Source organism: Rhincodon typus, chromosome 11, assembly GCF_021869965.1.
Source record: "Rhincodon typus isolate 14 chromosome 11, sRhiTyp1.1, whole genome shotgun sequence".
NCBI lineage: Eukaryota > Metazoa > Chordata > Chondrichthyes > Orectolobiformes > Rhincodontidae > Rhincodon > Rhincodon typus.
This window is the reverse complement of record NC_063342.1, coordinates 71,313,349-71,335,104: the sequence shown is the minus strand read 5'-3', so window position 1 is coordinate 71,335,104 and position 21,756 is coordinate 71,313,349. Positions and strand designations below refer to the sequence as shown.

The window sequence follows — 21,756 nt, the reverse complement described above, 5'->3', positions numbered from 1 at the left end:
CTCTCAACCTTTCCTCGTAAGACCATTCCAGGCAACATCCTGGTAAATCTCCTCTGCACCTTTTCCAACGCTTCCACATCTTTCCTGTAATGAGGCGACCAGAACTGGACACAATACTCCAGATGTGGCCGAACCAGGCTTTTGTATAGCTGGAGCATGACTTCACGGCTCTTGAACTCGATCCCTCTATTAATGAAAGCTAACACACCATACACCTTCTTAACAACTCTATCTACCTGGGTGGCAGCTTTCAGGGAACTGTGGACACGAACCCCGAGATCCCTCTGCTCCTCCACACTGCCAAGAATCTTTCCGTTAACCCAGTATTCTGCTTTCAAGTTTATCCTTCCAAAATGAATCACCTCACAATTTTCAGGGTTAAACTCCATCTGCCAGATCAGAATTGCCTCTCAGAAATGTGGAGCTCCCTCAAGTTGGGGGGTGGGTGGGGTAATGGAGTCGTAGAGTCATACAGCGTGGAAACAGACCCTCCGTGAGAAGGTGGGGGTGAGCTGCCTTCTTGACCCGCTGCAGTCCATGTGCTGTAGGTAGACCCACAGCACTGTTAGGCTATCATTACTCAGGTGTGGCACGGTGGCTCAGTGGTTAGCACAGCTGCCTCACAGCGCCAGGGACCCTCGGGCGACTGTCTCTGTGCGGATTTTGCACATCCTCCCCGTGTCTGCGTGGGTTTCCTCCAGGTGCTCCGGTTTCGTCCCACGGCCCAAAGATGTGCAGGTTAGGGTGGATTGGCTGTGACAAATTGCCCACAGTGTCCAGGGATGTGGAGGCTAGGTGGGAGATGCAAGGCTACAGTAATAGGGTGGGTCTGGGTGGACTCAATGGGCAGAATGGTCTGCTTCCACACTGCAGGGATTCTGTGATTTGCGAGGCGGGAATGTTGCTTGCCACTTGTCGGCCCAAGCATGAATGTTAGCTGCATTTGAATAGCGACCGAGGAATCGGAATAGTGATGATCATTGTGCGATCGTCGGCGAAGAGAAACATTGGCAGTGATATGAAAGACAGAAGGAAAACGCTGCAGATGCTGGAAATCCGAAGTCAGGGCATATCTGCGCAGTGAAATCAAGTTAATGTTTCAGGTCAGCAAGCTTTCATCGGGACTTATAGGACTTTCACTCAGTTGTTGAAAATCAACAAGGCATGTGGCTCACTGAGCAGGAAGTGGAAGAGATGTTGTACCAGGACGTTGGTGAGTCCTTTTCCTGGAGTACTGTGTGCAGTTCTGGTCGCCCTTCTGAAAAGATTGACCAGGATGTTGTCGGGAGTGGAAGGTCGGAGTTGTAAGGAGAGGCTGGGACTTTTATCACTGGAGTGTAGGAGGTTGAGGGGTGACTTTATAAAGGTTTATAAAATCATGAGGTGAGTGACAGGTGTCTTTTCCCAGGAAGGGGAGTTTCAAGACTAGGGGGCATCTTTTTAAGGTGAGAGGCGAAAGATTTAAAATGGATCCGAGGGGCTACATTTTTACACAGAGAGTGGTTCGTGTGTGGAATGAGCTTCCAGAAGATGTGGTGGATGCAGGTAAGGTTACAACATTTCAAAGATGTTTGGACGAGTTATTGAACAGGAAAGATTTGGAGGGATATGGGCCAAACGCAGGCAGGTGGGACTACTTTAGTTTGGGAACATAGTCGGCATAGACTAGTTGGACCGAAGGGTCTGTTTCCGTGCTGTACGACTGGTATGTGCTGACCTCCAGAATCAGAGAAGTTTTAGAATGCAGACGGAGGCCGTTCGGCCCACTCTGTCTGCCCTGCTTGTCCATGGCCTTTGTCCGAGATGGTTGCCTCCAAACACAGACACAGCCTCCAGAAACAGCACGGTTGTGTTGTTTGCGGCCAGGCATAAAAAGGCAGCACCTTCTCTCAACGTCCACCTTCCCTCAGATGGTAACTGTGCCTGCAGTGGGTGTACTGTAAGTACATCAGTGTGGCGTTATTTCCCAGGTGGATCAGCGAATGAAGAGTGCGTGCTGTTTGATGACCGACACAACTGCGGTCCCTGATTCCTCCGCTGATGGAATGGGACCTCTGTACTGATGCAGTTCGATTTCGCCTCTGACTCAGGTGGATCTGTGTGCCTGTACTGTCTAATCTCCCAGGCGGCTACATCCGTTCTTTCCCATCACTTTTCATTTTCTCCTCGACCCATCCACAGCCCTTTGTTTTTCCCTGTAATTCAGGAATTTCCTCTCCTTTGGCAGCTTTCTCCTATAAATAGAATTGTCCAAATTCCCATGACTACATGAGGAAATGATACAGGTGTCACAATAAAGAGAGGAAGGACATGGGAACCTAGATATTGAGACAAACTTTTGAAGGGATGTGAAATGGAAATTACTGGAGATAATTTGACCTTTTCCATCCAGATTAGCGGGAGATATATAATGATGTTAGTCTCTTGGAGTAATGCCAGCAAAACCTACGATGTGCTCCCAGGTGGGCCAAGAACAGGGATTGCTATTGACTGGTCTGTGGCATCTTAACGATGGTGGTAGTTCTTGGCAACGAATCAGAACAGAGATAAGTGTGGATTCTTTCAGAAGATGAAAGCCAGTCCGGCCAACAGCAAAGGAAGAAGTAAATGGGAGCCATTTATATTTCCAGCCCATTGATCTGGATAAGATTCCCCTCAGGATCTGTCCTAAAACGTGAGATTTCAAATGGCCTTTTTTTTTAATTTGGGGGAGGCTTGAAAACAGAATGGGGGGGGTGTGATTGGGTAGGCAGTTGAGGGGGAATTATTAAACACCTGGCTTTTTTCATCTACAGGATACAGGTATTGCTGGCTAGGCCGGAGAGCAATCACACGTCGGCCATGTTGCTTTTGGTCTGGAGACACATGTAGGCCAGAACAGGCAAAAATGGCAGATTCCCTCCCCTGAAGGATAATACTGAACCAAATGGGCTTTTATAATAATTGTCAGCGGTTATATGATCACCATAAGACTCTTAATTCTAGATTTTTTTATTGAATTCAAACATTTGTAGTGGGATTTCAACATGGGTCCACAGAATGTTCCCAGGGTTACTAGTTTACTAGCCCAGTGACAATGCTTTGGAAAGTGATGACCTATCATTAGACTGTTAATCGAGAGACCCAGGTAATGTTCTGGGGATCGGGAGTCAGATCCCACCACAGCCGATGGTGGAATTTGAATTCAATAAAAATCTGGAATTAACAAGTCTCGTGGGGTCCATTGTCAATTGTCAGGAAAATCCCGTCTGGTTCACTCATGCCCTTTAGGGAAGGAAACTGGCATCCTTACCTGGTCTGGCCTACATGTGACTCCAGACCCACAGCAATGTGGTTGACTCTGAACTGCCCTCTGAAATGGCCTAAGGCCCTCGGTTCAACACCAGTCAGGCAATTGCTGGCCTGGCCAGTGACATTCACTCCCCAGTAAAGAAGAATTAAAGTCAATATAATGTCATACTAGTCCATGCTGACCAGGTTTCCTAAACTGAACTAGACCCATTTGCCAGCATTTGGCCCATCTCCCTCTAAACCCTTCCTATTCATATACCCATCCAGATGCCTATTAAATGTTGTAATTGTACCAGCCTCCACCACTTCCTCTGGCAGCTCATTCCATACACGCACCACCCTCCGCATGAAAAGGTTGCCCCATTAGGTCCCTTTTAAATCTTTCCCCCTCTCACCTTAAACCTATACCCTGTGCCGAATGTCTTCTCACTTCTCCAATGGGGCTTGTAGAGTAGGAAGAGGTCAGTGTCCATTTGCAATACTCCAACCACAGGCTTGATCGATCATGTTTTTCTCGCGCTGTGCAATAGAGTCTGTATGTAGCACAGACGTCGCCAAACAATAGGCCACAGTCCTTTTCTGTGGAGACTGTTCTTTCCTCCTTGTGGAGCGTTGAGTGCAATCTCTGAAGTGGCTAAAAATAAATCTAAACATATGTCCGTGAAAATTTAAGTGGTTCAGCTCTAGAGGCAGACTCGAGTTTTCAAAGAAGCCTCTCCCTCTTTAATTTGACTGAGGTGAATGCAGTGCACCAGTAAAGGACAGAATTCCCCCTAACCAGGCACTTAATTGATAGGCTACAGAAACTGCGCACAAAGCGGATTGTCACAATGCTTTGTGAACAGTGCACGCTACATTTTTGTCAGTGCTGTTGAAATCTGTAAGGACGGGTTGGACACTTAAAACTAGTGACATGTGCTGAAGAAGTCAGACTTTTCTTTCCCCCCTCGCTCGCTGTTCTTTTCCCAGGTGTAGACACCCAGCTCACATTTCTCCTGAAGACCATCTTGTCGGTGCGGTTCTTGGCTGTGCTAATGAGGTCCCGTGGGTCAGACATTGATTCAGGAAGCATGTTTGCTCACCGGTCGACTGTGTTAAAATCGATGTCTGTGAGCAGGCTAATCTAAATTATGGCAGTATATTGAGATTAGAAACTTAAACAAGCACAAGACAACATCATTAACAATGTTTTCGTCTGAGACAGTAGGAACCGCAGATGCTGAAGAATCTGAGATAACAAGGTGTAGAGCTGGATGAACACAGCAGGCCAAGCAGCATCAGAGGAGCAGGAAGGCTGACGTCTCAGGCCTAGACCCTTCATCAGAAATTTCCAATGTTTTCGTCTGCTGTCTTTTTGCAACAATTTAAGAGTGTGAAGTATAATTGCTGTGTAGACATTTCCCAGGACAGAATGCAGGCTGATTGGTGACAGACAGCTCCATCCTCCATGATTTCTCCTCATCTGTTTGTTCCTTCTGGTCCTGGACTTGTTATTAGCTTTCTCCAGCTGCCACTGGTGACTCTCCTACAGAGTTAGCTGACTAACCACTTACGCTGAGAGGGGATTCATAAGAGTCCGACACCTCAGACAAGGCCTATCGGCCCGTTGTAAAATAGCACGAAGGTCACTCGTCGGGACTTTGGGTGTCGTGATGTCGCCGCAGTCCTTGCCCCACTATTGGCGATCTGAAAATGTGAGTCGGGGCCAGCCAGGATTTCCCCGTCCGTTAGGACTGAACTGAGAGGTCCGTTGCTCGGGAGGTAGCTGCAGTTCCAGATCTCCTGTCAGGCAGATCCCACCCCGCTCGCTCATCACTGCCTGTCTCCACCCCTACACCCACGCACCCCCCGCATCCCCCCCGCCAATGCCGCCCCCACCCCAAGCCCTTCCCAACTCAATAGAGTCATAAAGATGTACAGCACAGAAACAGATCCCTTCGGTCCAACTCGTCCATGCTGACCAGATATCCTAAATTAATGGAATCCAGTTTGCCGGCATTTGGCCCACATCCCATTAAACTCTTCCTATTCACATACCCATCCAGATGCCTCTTAAATGTTGTAATTGTTCCAGCCTCCACCATTTCCGCTGGCAGCTCATTCCATACACGCACCACCCTCTGTGTGAAAAAGTTGCCCCTTAGGTCCCTTTTAAATCTTTCCCCACTCACCTTAAACTTATGCCGTCGAGTTTTGGATTCCTCTCCCTTGGAAAGAATTCCCCTATTCCCCCTATCTATGCCCCTCATGATTTTATAAACCTCTATAAGGTCACCCCTCAGCCTCCGACGTTCCAGGGAAAATAGCCCCAGCCTATTCAGCGTCACCCTATAGCTCAATCCCTCTAACCCTGGCAACAACCTTGTAAATCTTTTCCTGAACCCTTTCTAGTTTCACAGCATCTTTCCTATAGCAGGGAGACCAGACTTGCATGCAGTATTCCAAAAGTGGCCTAATCAACGTCCTGTACAGCTGCAACATGACCCTCCCAACTCCTGTACTCAATGCACTGACCAATAAAGGCAAGCCCTCCCCCCTCTCCTCAAATCCTCCCCTGAGGCCTCAGACACCACCCCCACCTCTCCAAGTCCCCCATCATACTCCAGGCTTCTAACTGCAGCTCACCACACCCAGGCTGTAGCCTCCATCCACCTTCTCCTTCTTCCCACCGTGGCCTCCATTGCCTTCCCAGCCTGCATCACCCACACCCTCAACCTTTGACTCTGCCCTCTGATCACATCCTTTATTATAGACTCCCAGCATTTTTACCCACTTACTGAGATTAGGCTAACTGGCCTACAGTTCTGGTTGGCTCCGTTCACCCTGTTTTCAATTGTGGAGTTACATTTTCCACCCTCCAATCTGTAGGGTCTGTTCCAGAATCTATACAATTTTGGAAGATTTTACAATCAATGTATCCACTTATCTCTGGCCACCTCCTTGAGTACCCCGGGATACAGAATATCAGGCCCTGGGGATTTATTAGTTTTCAGTCCCATTTGTTTCTCCGACAAATTCTTATGAGGCGCTGATCAGGTTGTAGGGGAGGCAATGGCCTAGTGGTATTATCACTGGACTGTTAAGCCAGAGACCCAGATAATGTTCTGGGGACCCAGGTTCAAATCCCACCATGACAGATGGTGGAATTTGAATTCAATAAAATATCTGGAATTAAGAATCTAATGATGACCATGAACCCATTGCCGATTGTCGGAAAAACCCATCTGGTTCACTAATGTCCTTTAGGGATGGAAACTGTCTTCCTTACCTGGTCTGGCCTACATGTGACTCCAGACCCACAAAAATGTGGTTGACTCTGAACTGCCCTCTGGGCAATTAGGGATGGGCAATAAATGCTGCCTGGCCAGCGACGCCCTCATCCTGTTAATGCATAAAGGAAAAAGAAAGGGTTTGTAGATGAGGGTAGTGTAATGGATGTAGTTTATATGGATTTCAGCAAAGCCTTTGACAAGGTCCCGCGTGGGAGAGTGATTGAGAAGGTAAAAGCACATAGGATCCAGGGTAACTTGGATCAAACTGGCTCAGTATCAGGAGACAGAGGAGATGGTGGTAGGAGGCTATTCGTGATGTCATTGAGAATGTTGTTGGGGGAGAGGTGGATGATAAATAGGTTTGTGGATGACACAAAGATTGGCTGGACACTGAGGAAGAGGATCTTGGGTTATAGGAAAATAAAGATGATTTGGTCAAATGGGGCCTAACCTTCAAGGCTATGGGCCCAGTGCTGGAAAATAGGGTTAGTGTAGATAGGTCGGTGCAGACTCGATGGGCCGAAGGTGCTCTTTTGTGTCGTATGCCTTTCTGGCTAATTATTTTCCAATAATTTCTTTCAATTACTCCTCCTCCATAGACTCTCAGCATTTCTGGGAAATTATTTGTGCCTTTTGTTGTGAAGACAGAAATAAAATAGTTATTTAATTGCCCTGCCATTTCCTCGTTTTCCATTATCAATTCTCCTGTTTCAGACTGTACCAAGTCCTAAATTTGGCTTCACCAATCCTTTTTCTCTTTGGTTTCTATGTACCTTGCAAGTTTATTCGTAGTCTGTTTTTCCCTAATTAATCAACCTCTTGATCCTCATATTTTTCTGAATTCTAAAGTGTCGTCAGTCCTCAAGCCTGCTATGTTTTTGAGTATGTTTAGGCAATTCCTTATTGGGTCTAATACCATCATTAACTTCTTTTGTTAGCAATGATTGGGCCACTTTTTCTGCTTTGTTCCTTCACGCAAAAGGAATGTACAATTGCTGCAATGCATCGATTTGTTCCTTAAATATGAACCGTTGCCCATCTATTGGTCTGGTTAGCCACAGGTAGGAGTGGCCTCTGCAAGCTCGATAGAAGGCCCAACTCCATTCTCTGTGATTCTGCTCTGTTTGTTGCTTGAAGACTTCAGGTTCACTTGCCCTCACTCCTCACAGCCCCTTGTATCCGATGCCCTCAGCGCATAATACCATCCATGCCAACTCATATTAATTCGCCCCTCCCACCAACTCACCCCCTCTGTGGCCCCTTCTGTGCCAACCTCAATGGCAACTGATGCCCCTTTCCAAACATATTCACCCAGTGTTCACTAGGTGAATGACTGATGTGTTTAACCTTTTTCACTCATCCCTGGTTGGCACAGCATTTATTGCCATCCCTAGATGCCCTTGTGAAGGTGGTAATGAGCTGACTGTACATGTGCCTCTTATGACTGCAATGTTTCTTTTCCCCAAATGATGACCTTTCGAGAAAAAGCTAACATGTAGACACAGCAAGCAGCTCGGAAGGAAAATGGAACGTTGGCTTTTATTACCGAGTGATTGGAGTAAAGAAATCGCACTACACTCTAGTTACAACAGGCATTGGGAAAGCCACATATAGAGTAATGTGTGCTCTTTGGGTCCTTATCTAAGGAAGGGCACACTTGTTATAGAGCTCTAGCCTGAGGCTGGTTCCAGAGATAAGGGAATTATGCTTTGAGAAAAGATTGAGTAGACGTTGAGTAGATATTCTCTGGAGTTTAGAAGAGTGAGAGGTAATCTGACAGAAACCTGTAACATTCTTAAGAGATTAGCTGGGCTAGAAGCTGAGAAAGTATTTTTCCTGGCTACGTTGGAGAGGAGAGTAATGATTGATTGGGAACTGGACCCTGACTCGTAGAGGCGTTGCTATGGAGAATGCACTCATTAATGATGGCTGTGAGTGATGCTTTTCTTCTACAATGGGAATTTGTGCGAATAATTCTGATGAGGGCATAACAAAAAGTTTCAATGTAACTTGTCCTTTTTCAGTGATGCTCAAGTTCTGTGATACTGTGCATCAAGAGGTGTTAATGTAGAACATTGATCACAATCTTGTTGAGCAGTGGTTTGAAGGGCCAAATAGCCTGTTCTGGCTCCTGTTTCTTATACCTAATGCTCTGGAACCAAGTGGCCATAGCAGGCTTGAGGACTGAGGACACTTTAGAATTCAGAAAAATATGAGGATCAAGAGGTTGATTAATAAGGGAAAAACAGACTACGAATAAACTTGCAAGGTACATAGAAACCAAAGAGAAAAAGGATTGGTGAAGATAAATTTAGGACTTCTTACAGTCTGAAACAGGAGAATTGATAATGGAAAACGAGGAAATGGCAGGGCAATTAAACAACTATTTTATTTCTGTCTTCACAATAAAAGACACAAATAATTTCCCAGAAATGCTGAGAGTCTATGGAGGAGGAGTAATTGAAAGAAATTATTGGAAATAATTAGCCAGAAAGGCATACATGGATTGTAGATGCAGGGAAGACAGTATTTCATCATGTACTGTTCTTTGTATGGTGTTGATATACACATACCTTCAACCAGACATCTTGAATCAATCTTTAGTAGCTTTCTGTCATCGCATCCCCTGATCTGTTTTGATCTGTCTTTATTGACACAACCCTTAGTTGAACCTGTAGTTGAGCAGTCCTTGTGGATGAAGCTGCCCTGGATATTGAGGCTGGGGGATTCTGCCCTGATCCCTACTGTCTTCACTTGTAGTCTGCTGCATTTCAGTCTCTGCCTTACCCAAGAGTGACTATTATCTGACTTTCAGGAGTTCCAGCCAACTCTGTTCCATCCAGACTATTGCAATGATGCTGCTGTCTACAGTCCAGCTCTCAAGCACAGCTTATTCTGTCCTGTGTTGTCAGAGTCACCCTAATGTCAGTGTAACCTCATCGCAAACATTGCCAGGTCGGTAACTACCCCCATTAGGCTACTGGATCCACTAACATGTTGGAGATGACGTGGGGAAAAACAGAAAGCTGAGGCCAGAGGATGCGAGGCACAGGAGACAAAATAGGCCAAGCCGCCCATCGGGATAGCACCACCATCCTTTCAAGGTGAGTTTTGGAGGGTACAACCTTGCAGTCTTTAGCGATTCAAGTAGACCTCAGTTTGGTAGAGCCCTTGGCCTTGCAGTGATCTGAGGTGCTGTTCTCAAACTAAGTCTTCTAAGTGCTGTATCACAGGAGTGCTGCATTATTGGAGGTGCCACGTCTAGTTTAACTCAGGCTCTTGACTCTCTGGTATCACGTGACATCAGTTGAAGGAAAGCGAGGAGTATCCTGTTCAATATGTCGGACTCCAGTGATTCATCTCATGCTACTGTGTCTGTGGGATCTCCCTGTGCAGGCCGCCTGGTGGGTTGAATCAAATTGGACGCCCTGTGCTCTGTGACATCCCTGTGAGGCTACAGCTTCAAAGTCTCCCTCCTCTCGCCTCCCAGGCTCAGGGAGTTGTGGCTTCCAGCACCGAAGGACAGAACTTTAGCACTTCGCTGTCGGAGTTGGCATCTTTCACGTGAGATGTTACACCGAGGGAGCCCTCCCTCTTTCCTCTCCCCCCTGCCCCCCCACCTCTTCCCAGAAAACATTTCGCCATCCTGTCCATCGTGATCCAAACACAGAAGATCCGGGTGTCAGCACCTGATGATGGGATCTTGCTGTGCGCGCAGTGGCTGCTGTTTTTTTTTTCCAGGCTGTTCCTTCCCTCGCGCCAGTCAGGATGCGATGAATACATTCATTTTTCTTCTTCAACAGGGAAGCATAAAGCCTTGAGCCTTTCAAAAACTGAGCTCCCAATCTCTGGTACGACTTTGCCATTTACGTTCTTGGTGTCTTTGGACGTGGATCTTCCCGATTGTGGTGTAGCCAGAAAGTTGGAAAACTTAGAAAACTCAACTGCTCGCAACAGAACCCAAACGCAATGCAATCCAATGGGCATTGACATTGAAGGGATGGTATGAGAGGGGTTGGAGATAGCATGGGAGAGGGTGGGTGAGATGATGAAATTTAGCACAATACGTCACGTTTACCGTGAATGTTTTGCAGACCCAGCTGTTGAAGTGACTTTGGTGTGTAAGAGCTCATTCTCGCATCGCAACAGATAAGGATTGAGTTAAAATTGAATTTGAGGAGGGGCTGTAAAATCATTTAGCATCTGCAGCCTGGAGAATTTTCCCAGCTCATTTGTTTCCTTTACTTCATTGCTTGGCCCCGCTCACTTGGCAAGGCGTGGCATTTTCCCAGACACAACGGTGTGTTCACAATTATTTGCTTCTTCCACGCATTCGCTAGAGGAGAGCTAGATTCGCTCCATATTTTTCATTTGCTCTCAAAGGATTCACTCTCGAGAGATCACTGAGTGAAACGCAGTTGCTTTCAAAGAAGATATTTAGAGTCATACAGCATGGAAACAGGCCCTTCGGTCCAACTCGTCCATGCTGACTGGATTTCCTGAAGTGGGCTAGTCCCATTTGCCTGTGTTTGGCCCCTATCCCTCTAAACCTTTCCTATCCATGTACCTGTCCAAATGTCTTTTAAATGTTGTAATTGTACCAGCCTCCACCACTTCCTCTGGCAGCTCATTCCATACACACACCACCCTCTGCATGAAAACGTTGCCCCTCAGGTCCCTTTTAAATCTTTCTCTCTCACCTTAAATCTATCCCCTCTAATTTTGGACTCCCCTACCCTGAGGGAAAAGACTTTTGCTTTTCACCTTATCTATGCCCCTTGTGATTTTATAAACCTCTATAAGGTCCTCCCTCAGCTTCCTATGCACCAGGGAAAAAAGGTCTCAGCATATCCGGCCTCTCCTTATAACTCAAACTCTCCAGTCTCGGTAACATCCTTGCAAATCACTTTTTGCACCTTTTCCAGTTTAATATCATCCTTCCTACCTAGTTGACCAAAACACTGCACCAATCAGATCAAGGGAGAATTAGATGTCAACTCTTGATTATGGTTATGACCTTACTGATGAAACTTTGAACTGTGCACACTTTTCAAATGATCAAGGCCTAAAATGTCAATCCCAGGATGTGCCTACAGATTGGAAAATTACAGCATGACTGAGCTTTCTTCAGAGGTAATCTGCTGCCTGTTTTGGAGAGCTCAGGGAGCATGATCATTTCGTTTTGGGTGGATGATCATGTTTTTGGTCAGAATTTTGCCAATCTATGTTTTTGCATGCGTTAGCTCTCTAAATTCATCCATTCTGATGTGATTTGGTTTGATTTATTACTGTCACATGTACCTAAGTACAGTGAAAAGTTTTGTTTTGCATGCAGTACAGGCAGATCATACCGTACAAAGTGCATTAGGGTAATAGAACAGAGCGAGGAATACAGTGTCACAGCTGGAGAGAAGGTTCACAAAGAGCGAGATCAACATTAAATTTGAAATTAGAGAGATCCATTCAGAAATCTAATAACAACGGGGAAGGAGCTGTTCTTGAATCTATTCGTACATGTATACAGATATTTCTCCTAAATATGCTTTCTTGTGTGACCTTGTGCTATAGAAAATTGCCATAGGAAATCACATTATTGGGAAATCGCTATACCTGTACGGCAGAAGGTTTGCATTATCCAAACAGTGTCCACTATTCATCAATCACGTTACAGCCAATTTGCGTTACTGAAATACATGTTAAAGCAGAACTACCTGTACAAACTTTTCTATCTTCTGCCCAACAGAAGAGGGTGGAAGAGATTATAACTGGGGTGGGAGGGGTCTTTGATGATGTTGGCTGCCTTCCTGAGGCAGCAGGAAGTGTAGATGGAACCAATGGTTAGAAGGTTGGTTTGTGTGATGGACTGGGCTGTGTTCACATCTCTCTGTAGTTTCTTACGGTCCTGGGCAGAGCAGTTGCTGTACCAAGCTGTGAAGCTTCCAGATAGAATGTTTTCTATGGTGCATCTGTAAAAATTGGTAAGAGTCCTTGTGGACATGCCGAATTTCCTTAGCTTCCTGAGACGTTGTTGCACTTTCTTGACCGTTGTGTTGACGCAGGTGGACCAGGACAGAATGTTGGTGGTCATCCATCCCAGGAACTTGATACTCTCGACCATTTCCACCTCAACCCATTCGTAAATTTGATGGCCAGCTCTTTCGGTTTGCTGACGTGGGTGGAAAGGTCTCCCAGTGAGCGAGGAGCAGGTCCCCGGCATGGACTCACAGGCTGAGCCGAGGCTCCGGGTTTGTGGCTAGGCCCGGGAGCCTGATGGCAGAGGTGGCAAGTGTGGCCCCAGTGCGGGCAACGTCGGTGGAGGCAAGATGGCGGCGGAGTACAGTGGCTCTTAGTTCCGGTGACGTGGCAAAGTGCGGTTGTAGCAGTGTGATCAGTTTAGCAGCAGGGACTCGCGATGGAGGAGCCTGAATCTAGGCCCATAGCTGAGCTAGAAGCGGGTGCTATTCCAAAAACCACCTAACTTTACTTAGATAAGACTATAAGATGAGCTGCATTGTTTTACTTTTCTGGCTTTATATTCTGTGTTTTGGTTTATTTTCTGTGTTTTAAGATGGCGCTAATGAGTGCCAACAATTTTCGGTGTATTTGTAATAAATACATGTGACTACAAATCAAATCAAATCAAATGTGAGGGGAGTGCATTAGCCGAGAGCTCACTGGTTTGCGAAAGGCGTATTTAGTTTGTGTGTGTGTGTGTGTGTGTGTGTGTGTGTGTGTGTGGACAAAAATAGCCTTTTGTCGCTAAATTATGCCCATTTGTTTTGTAACAATTGAAATGCTGTCGTGTCTAAGAAATGAATGTCTTCCTTGTGCATAGAGGCTTTAAGTTTAATGGAGACTTCATCATCATTAAGGATACCAGTGAATGCTTTGAGTTCTGTTTCTGTGTGAGTTCCATTACCCTGTAGGTCAGCAGAAGGTATTGTTCCTATGTGACCCCATCACATTAGTCGGAATGACAAAGGAGTCTCCGAGAAAAGAAAAGTAACCCTGGAGGAAATCTCTGGAAAGTCAATGCTTGGAAAAAGGAGGCCTGTCAGGAAGGATGAGTCTAGAGGTTCCTGAGATATAGATGAGCATCTGAGCAGCATTTGAGATGAAAGCTGGGGAGAGTCAACTGACATTATGGTGATGGAATGACAGAGAATGCAGTAAGACGTCTGCAGCTCAGAAATCAAAGGCCCTGCCGGGAAATTGGCACAGCGTTGGGAAACAAAATTAATCACTGAATCCTGACAAAGTCAGCCCTAAAATGTCGACAGGTCATGCACCTTCTAGCACTCAAGAAATGACAACAGGGTAGCTTTAATTTCAGAGATTGCTTAACACAGAGACTGTGCACGAGGACTGACAATGGCAAATATTATCTTAATTTCTTATCTTATCTTAATGTTCCTTCTTTTAGGAGTTTAGTGCGGAATCAAGTGTAATCGTGCAGGCGCCTGATATTGATTAGCCAGCAATAATCTGAGAATTTTACAAGATGGGACTTTATTTCAGTGTATAGCGAAGGAACACAGTCCCGTTTCTTTCTAGGGGAGCTGTTTTGAGGAAGTGGCTGTATTTGATATTAGAGTGGTCCAGGAGATAATATCAACAGGGAGCATTCGAGAAGGATTCAAGTAGGCACATGGTAAGATTGTTTAAGATTTGTCAAAATACCAACTTCAGTATGAACGTAGGGGTAGGGGAATAGGTCTGGGTGGGATGCGCTTTGGAGGGGCAGTGGGGACTTGTTGGGTCGAATGGCCTGTTTCCACACTGTAATGTTTCTACAAGGGGCAGCACTGTGGCTCAGTGGTTAGCACTGCTGCCTCACAGCACCAGGGACCCGGGTTCAATTCCACCCTTGGTTGACCATCTGTGTGAAGTTTGCACATTCTCCCTGTATCTGTGTGGGTTTCCTCCCACAGTCCAAAGATGTGCAGGCTAGGTGAATTGGCCATGCTAAATTGTCCCGTAGTGTTCAGGGATGTGTAGATTAGGGGAATGGGTCTGGGTGGGATGCTGTAAGGGTCAGTGTGGAATTGTTGGGCCAAAGGGCCTTTTTCCACAATGTAGGGATTCTATGAAAATGAATTCAATTAAAACGGGCCTTGTAGTGGAGAGTAATTTTTCTTTCCTGGAACCTCACTGAGGAATTACTGTGGAGTAACTGGGGGTGGTGGGTGGGTGAAGATTTAGTTATCTGTTTGTCCTTGTGTTGACCCATCCGAAACCCTGAGGTGATTTGGATAGCAAGAACGTCAGTCAGTAGGGTTTCAGGGCAGCATCCTGTTGCTTCGTTGGGGGCGATGGTGGTCAGGGTGTGGTACATGGAGGTGTAGCTTAACCAGTCTCGTTTCACCCAGCTCTGCACCTTGTTGTCTCGGATTCTCCAGCATCTGCAGTTCCTACTATCTCATTTCACCTTTCGGTCACTCTGTGTAACATATTACCACACTCCAAGTCCCTTGGATGGCAATTAAAGAAGCTTTATACATGGGGAAGGGCCTTGTAGTATTATCACTAGACTATTAATCCAGGAAACTCAGCTGATGTTCTAGGACCTGGGTTCAAATCCCAATACAGTAGATGGTGAAATTTGAATTCAATAAAGAATCTGGAATTAAGAATCTACTGATGACCATGCAACTGTTGTCGACTGTTGGAATAACCCATCTGGTTCACTAATCCCCCTTAGGGAAGGAAATCTATCATCCTTATCTGGTCTGGCCTACACGTGACTCCAGACCCACGGCAACATCATTGACTCTTAGCTGGCCTCTGGGCACTTAGGGAATAGGCAATAAATACTGGCCTGGCCAGTGATGCCCATATCCCATGAATGAATAAACAAATATAGGGCCTAGCTGCCTCTGGCCCTCCCATAAGGTGGGAATGGTGCAAGTACTAGAGTGATGATGATCCTGCCTTCTGTGGTGGTCTAGTGACCCATCGCTCATCAGGGGTTGATTAACTTTGAGGTTTAGTTGATGTAAAACAGTAAAGCACATTCTAAGTTATAAAGCAGACATTACAGCAAGCCAACTGATTTGTATGTGTGTGTAGCTTTCAGACACAGAGCAGGCCAACTGTCAGGCAGAGTCACAACATTGTATGCACACAGCACATGGAGTCCTTAAAGGTGGGCCCTCTTAAACGTAAGGTACACATATCACATATCTAACAGGCACATCAGAATGGACCTGGCCATTACCAGTAAAAGCACTGTAACAGAAAGGGGTAGAAATTCAATCAGAGACAAAAGTCCTCCCATTTGCTGAAATGGTACTAAATGATATGAAATTTCCAGGCAAGTAAAAACCGACATAACAAATGGAATGTGCTCTGGCCGGGAGCAAGATGTGTGGAACAAAAACAGAAGCTGCTGGAAAAACTCAGTAGGTCTGGCAACTTCTGTGGAGCGAAATCCGAGTTAACGTTTCGGGTTGAGTGACCCTTCCTCAGAAAGTGCTTCTGTCTGAGATAAGCGAATCTTTCGGTTTTCATTGATTAGTGGAGCTCTGTTCAGATCTGTATCTCTCCTCATCATTCATAAAATGGCACAAAAAACAGAGATTAGTCTCCTCCATAAGCTCTTCCAATGATTTGAAAATCTCGAGGTTGATATCCAAGAGGTTCTCAAGTGGTAAGGATAAACCGAGAGTGCTGATCTGGTAGGATACAGGATTTAAAAGGATAATCCATAAAGCAGTCTTGAGATTCGCTCCCTATTTTCCCACAAGCTGCAGGCCTAAGGAATAAACTCCCTGCAATATGCAATTATTGCTGCCTCAACGAACATCTGGGTGAAAGTCTATTCAGAAACCAAGTTAACAGTTATGAAGATAAACACAGCAAGAGATAATTGAATATTCTCTGGAACTCAGTGGGCTTTTTGAACCACGGGGACCTTGGGAATGTGGTGCCAGGGGAAATAACGACTGTGGCTGAAACAAATAGCCTAGATAGCTGAGCCTTCAAAGTGGAATCCTGCTCCTTTTGGGAATATATAAGCCCTTTCTTGAAATGTTATAAAAGGGAATGAAGCATGTGGGCCATTATTCACAGAAAAGTGGTTTTACCCACTGAGTAGCATTTCCTTGTTCAATGTTTTCTCCTGTAGTTGTCTGTCAGTGCAGAACTTGAGTCTTGGTAGCTTTTCTGGTGAAGGGTCTAGGCCCGAAACGTCAGCCTCCCTGCTCCTATGATGCTGCTTGGCCTGCTGTGTTCATCCAGCCCTGCACCTTGTCTCAGATTTTGTTGATGTTTTTCATCTTATCCTCAGCAGCAGGCAGAGTTGTAGGTGGAAAGGGCGTGTCGTGTCTTTATAAATGTAACAAAGCATGTTCATTTGCCTTGACCTACCTGGTTTAAATTTAAACAAAGCTTGGCAGTTAACATAAGCGAACTGGTGCATTCTCCATGACAATGCCTTGACTAGCAAGGGCCTAATTTGTCTATCAGTTGTGACAATTTTTGCTTATAGAATAAAATTTCCCTCAGCATTTTGCATGTACCCTGAAAACGGAAAACTTCAACAAAACATCTTTTCTTTCAGCACCTTCTCAGTTATATTCGTGTTTGACAAATGGCAGTGAGATTCCAATCACATTGCTCGTGTGGAGAGAGTGAGGTTTGCAATTGGTCCAAACTGACGTACGGGAACAAGGAGTGTAGCCAATGGCGGTGGATTGGAGAATTCACTGGTGCTACAAGCAAACGTGATCCCACACACGTCACATTATTTTAACAATGGGACGCCATGTTTTTAAACAAATGATCGGATCGTCCTAGCACAGACAAAGGCCATTCAGCCTATCAGTTCTATACTGGCTGTCTGCAGAGGAATTGTACCCATTCACCACGCTGTACCCTCATAGCCCTGCAAGTTTGTTGCCGTATTGTGCCCATCCAATTTCTTTTCCTTGTTAATGGTTGTCTCTGCTGGCACTGCCCCAGTGGGAGATGGACATCTTCTCTGTGAGTTCCCCAAAGCTGCTAGCCATCTTCTGTGCTCATACGCAGGGTGACACAGTGGCTCAGTGGTTAGCATTGCAGATGGAAAGGACGTGTTATGTCTTTATAAACGTAACACTTGACTAATCGAAGTCAATCTGCCTGGTTTAAGTTTAAACAAAGCTTGGCAGTTAACAGTCAGTCATCGTTGAACTGGTGCATTCTGCATTGCAATGGCTTGACCGGTAAGAGCCTAATTGCACAGTACCCTCACAGCGCCAGGGACCCGGGTTCGATCCCACCCTTGAGTTTGCAGATTCTCCATGTGTCTGCATGGGTTTCCTCCCACAGTCCGAAGATGTGCAGGTTAGGGTGGATTAGCCATGCTAAATTGCTCGTAGTGTTCAGGGATGCGCAGGCTAGGTGGGTTAGCCATGGGAAATGCAGGGTTGGGGTGGGATGCTGTTCGGAGGGTCGGTATGGATTCGATGGGCCAAATGGCCTGCTCCCATACTGCAGGGATTACTACGATCTTTGACTTGCGAAGAGCTGAGTCAAGCCAGGGCAGGTCCTGCCTCGCAGCCTCACATGTACATGTTCCCTTGCAGATGACAGCAAGTTCTCGGAAGCCATCTCGGTGCTGCTGGCCTGGTTTGAACGGGGAGAGGTGACCCGTCGCTCGGCCAACAATTTCTACTCCATGATCCAGTCCGCCAACAGTCACAGTCGCAGGCTGATGAGCGAAAAGGCAGCGCACGAACAAGAGATGGAAGACGCCAAAGAGCGATTCAAAAACGCTTTAGCGCGGATCCTGACTGGATGTAAGTGCGATTTGTTTATTGGCCCTCTCTCAACTCTGTTAAAGTACTGGGGTAAGTACTCGTGCTGAAAGTTCTAGAACATGGGCCCATCTTGACAGGACTAGATATTCAGGTAGGAAACCTTTCACTTTGTCTTTTCAGTCAGAAGGTATTTTGTAGGGCACTGAGTATATAATACACAGCAAACTGACCTCCGCCTTTATATTTGACCAAATGGGCTTAGCTGCATCATATAAAACATATTGCGTGGGATAGCTACATTATAGGCAGATGGTAGCTTTCCTGATGGGGTAATGGGTGAAGCCCGCATACTTAGAACAGGCTAGTACGCCAACATCGGGGCCATTTATTGGAAATACAGGCAGATGTTACATATGATTCCCAACTCATTCTAGCCTTCCAAAGTCCGAACATCCCTCCCCCACACCACCAGATTACGCAAGGTTAACAAACAAGAGAAAAAAAATCATTTTTTTCTTTAAATATCTGGTGGCATTATCCCAGTGAAGATCAGTACAGCTATTAAGCGCGTAGACTTAAAAAGGACGTTGCCTTATGTTATGGTTGGCCCTATTTATTTTTATCTGTAATATCCAAATGGTGTCTTTCACCATTCGGGACATTAACTATATTTAAAAATACAAAAGATTAATATGATACATAACCCACAAGTTGATCTCGGCTGAATTGTTTGAAAGGAATTGGAAATTAATGATTAGAATTATTTTCTCATTCCCCACTTTGATCCCTTCAATCATCGTTATGATGGTTTGCCATACCATTCTTGTTTTCATTTATAACTAATCAAATTCGACTTGTTAGGAACTCAATCTAAATACAAGTGGCATAAAAAAATTAAAAAAAGCTGAAGCTTATTAATCGCTGAGCCCTCTCACGTAGTGAAGAAAATTACCTTGATGAATAATTCTCACCAGTTGCAAAATAGGAGCTGAGCTGCAAACCAGGGGTCTATGAATATAGAGAGGGCCACTCACAAAGCAAATGGAGGATTGAGAAACACGTTCTTAACTGAGAGAGTGGGGAGGTCTCAGCACAACATGAAATGTTTGAAGCTAATAGTGGAGATACAATTGGCAGGTAGATAGATAAACACAGGAGGACAAAAGGGAATAGAAGATTTTGCTGGAAGGATGAGATGATGAGGATTGTGGGAGGAGGTTTCACTGTAGTATAAATACTGAAGGCCTATTTTGTAACCAAGTACCTTTGAACCTAAGATGGAGCCAGATTATGGCCACTTTGTACACTTTTCACTGTACTCCTGTATCCCTGTACTTGAGTACATGTGACAACAAATCCAATACTAATTCTAAATCTACCTCTGTGCTGTGCAGATAGAGGCAAAAGGAAAGTCTGAAGATTAATTTAACAATTTACAAGGAAATCAGATTCTTTTTTTCAGCATGTTATATGTCTCTAACTGTCAATGGTTTTGTTTTGTTTGCAAATGTCTTTCCAAAAGAAAATATTGGCCAATCTGATGAGTTGGTTGGATCCAGCACATGTGCTTAACAGTCACAGTGTGTTACTGGGTTCTGGGCTGGAAGGAGTGGGGGTAAAATAGTTGGGCTGCTCAGATAGACTGGTGACAGTGAATCAGCTCAATAATCGAGACCAGGATTTGGGAGGCTATCACACTCCCTTTTTTTTGCGGGTTGGGGGAAGAGGGTCTACATTGACAAGTTCTTGCCCGGCTCTCGCTGGCCATTCAACATCCCACGTCCTCCTGGAAATGCCTTGCATTTGTCTTTCTCCCAGCCTCGGTCATTACGGACAGAAAGGGGCAGGGAGAGTGAGAGGGCGATGTCCCATCCGTGTTAAACTGACTACTCACCCTGGTGAGCCTACTCTCCCCAGCAACAATATTTTGACTGATCTGATTTGTGGCCTTAATCCATCCTCCCACCTCCTCCACTGATCCCCCCTTCCCCTCCCAGCGATGAACAGCAACTAGCCTTTATTGTGGGGAAGACTGGATAGTGCAAGGACAGAAAGTCTGGGCCTGGAACAGCAAGGACAACTACGTTCTTTCTAACCTCCCTGACCACCACCTGGAACCTTTGGATCTAGATGTGTGTGTCTTTTCTGTCCACAGCTTTACCACCAATTGGCGAGTGAGGGTTGGGAGGAGAGGGTGGAATTTATGACATTATATGCGGTTTGCAGCACATCCAGTAAAAAAATCATTGTGCCACCGCGCCCCCCCCCCCCACCCCACCCCCCTGCACATGGTAGTTGTGAAGTCTGCCTCTATATCTCTTCCATCTCCCCTTCCACGAGGAGCACATTTGCAAACTAAACTGAACCACTGGGCACATAAACAGATGCAAAGGTCTCCACTTCAATGATAAAATTTCAGACCCCATCCAGGGATTTTTATTTCCTCCATCAGTTTGTGTCAGTTCACAAAGGGGTGAATGATTTTGGACTGGAAATGTGATGGAGACAGTGAGGCATGAGGTTAGCCCATCTCCAGTTGGCGTACTGTAAGTACAACAGAGACACTCTCTGGCACCAATTAAAGGCACCACATCATTGGTAATCTGTGTTATTCTGTCACTGAAGTTGCCATGCTTTTGCCTCAACAGTGATGGAGTGCCTTTAGTATCGGTTAAGTCAGCACAGCGACCACCCCTGTCTGTCTCTGCTTTGTTCTTTCTTCGTTCCTGATCAAAGCATAAACTGGTTGTTTTGTTTGACTTCCTTGTTCACCAAAGTTGAGCAGATTGTTGCAGTATTCAAGGCTGCCTCGAAGCAAAAGGCTTGGGACCATTTTACAAAAGCTCAACGCAAGAACATTGATATGTGGCGAAAGCAAGCTGAGGTTGGTAAATTCATCTTCTTCTAATTCTGTCAATTGCTTCAAGAGTGTATGCGACTCGATTTGCAATATTTTCCGTCATGTTCTCGGTTTTAAGTCATTACTACTGGTTTTAAGTCATCAGCATTTGCAGCCTATATTGATTCTGTAATGTGCGTAGCTAATGGGGTGCCCCTGGCTAAGTATTTTGATGCTATTTCAAGAATTTATCTACAGGCTAATTTTAGATTTCGAATAGTAATAACCACCTTGTGTTTTTGACCATGAGATCTGTTTCGATATTAACAGTTTGTGTTGTCTTCAGTAAAATCCACAGCTAAAATATGTTTAATAGAGAACCCTTCCTGTCTGATGTGACCAGGAAGTATTTTTTGTTTTAGTCTTTGCTTGATCCGAGCCACAGATATTTTAAGAGAGCCGTAGTCCCTTCAGCAAATAGAGGAGGTGATGGCCTAGTGGTATTATCACTAGACTGTTAATCTAGAGACCCAGACTATGTCCTGGGGATCCAGGTTCAGATGCTGGAGTTTAAATTCAATAAAATATCTGGAATTAAGAGTCTAATGATGAC

The 21,756-nt window shown here is 45.4% G+C and overlaps 1 protein-coding gene across 1 annotated transcript in view; it reads left to right on the top strand.

Annotated features, from left to right (window-relative positions):
- The window catches only part of LOC109915018 (ecto-NOX disulfide-thiol exchanger 1-like), a 102,271-nt gene that overhangs the window by 65,567 nt on the left and 14,948 nt on the right, over nt 1-21,756 (top strand). The window contains exons 7-8 of the mRNA XM_020514619.2: nt 18,131-18,343; nt 21,082-21,188. Coding sequence (XP_020370208.1) covers nt 18,131-18,343; nt 21,082-21,188 — 320 coding nt within the window. The remainder of the gene's footprint in view (nt 1-18,130; nt 18,344-21,081; nt 21,189-21,756) is intronic.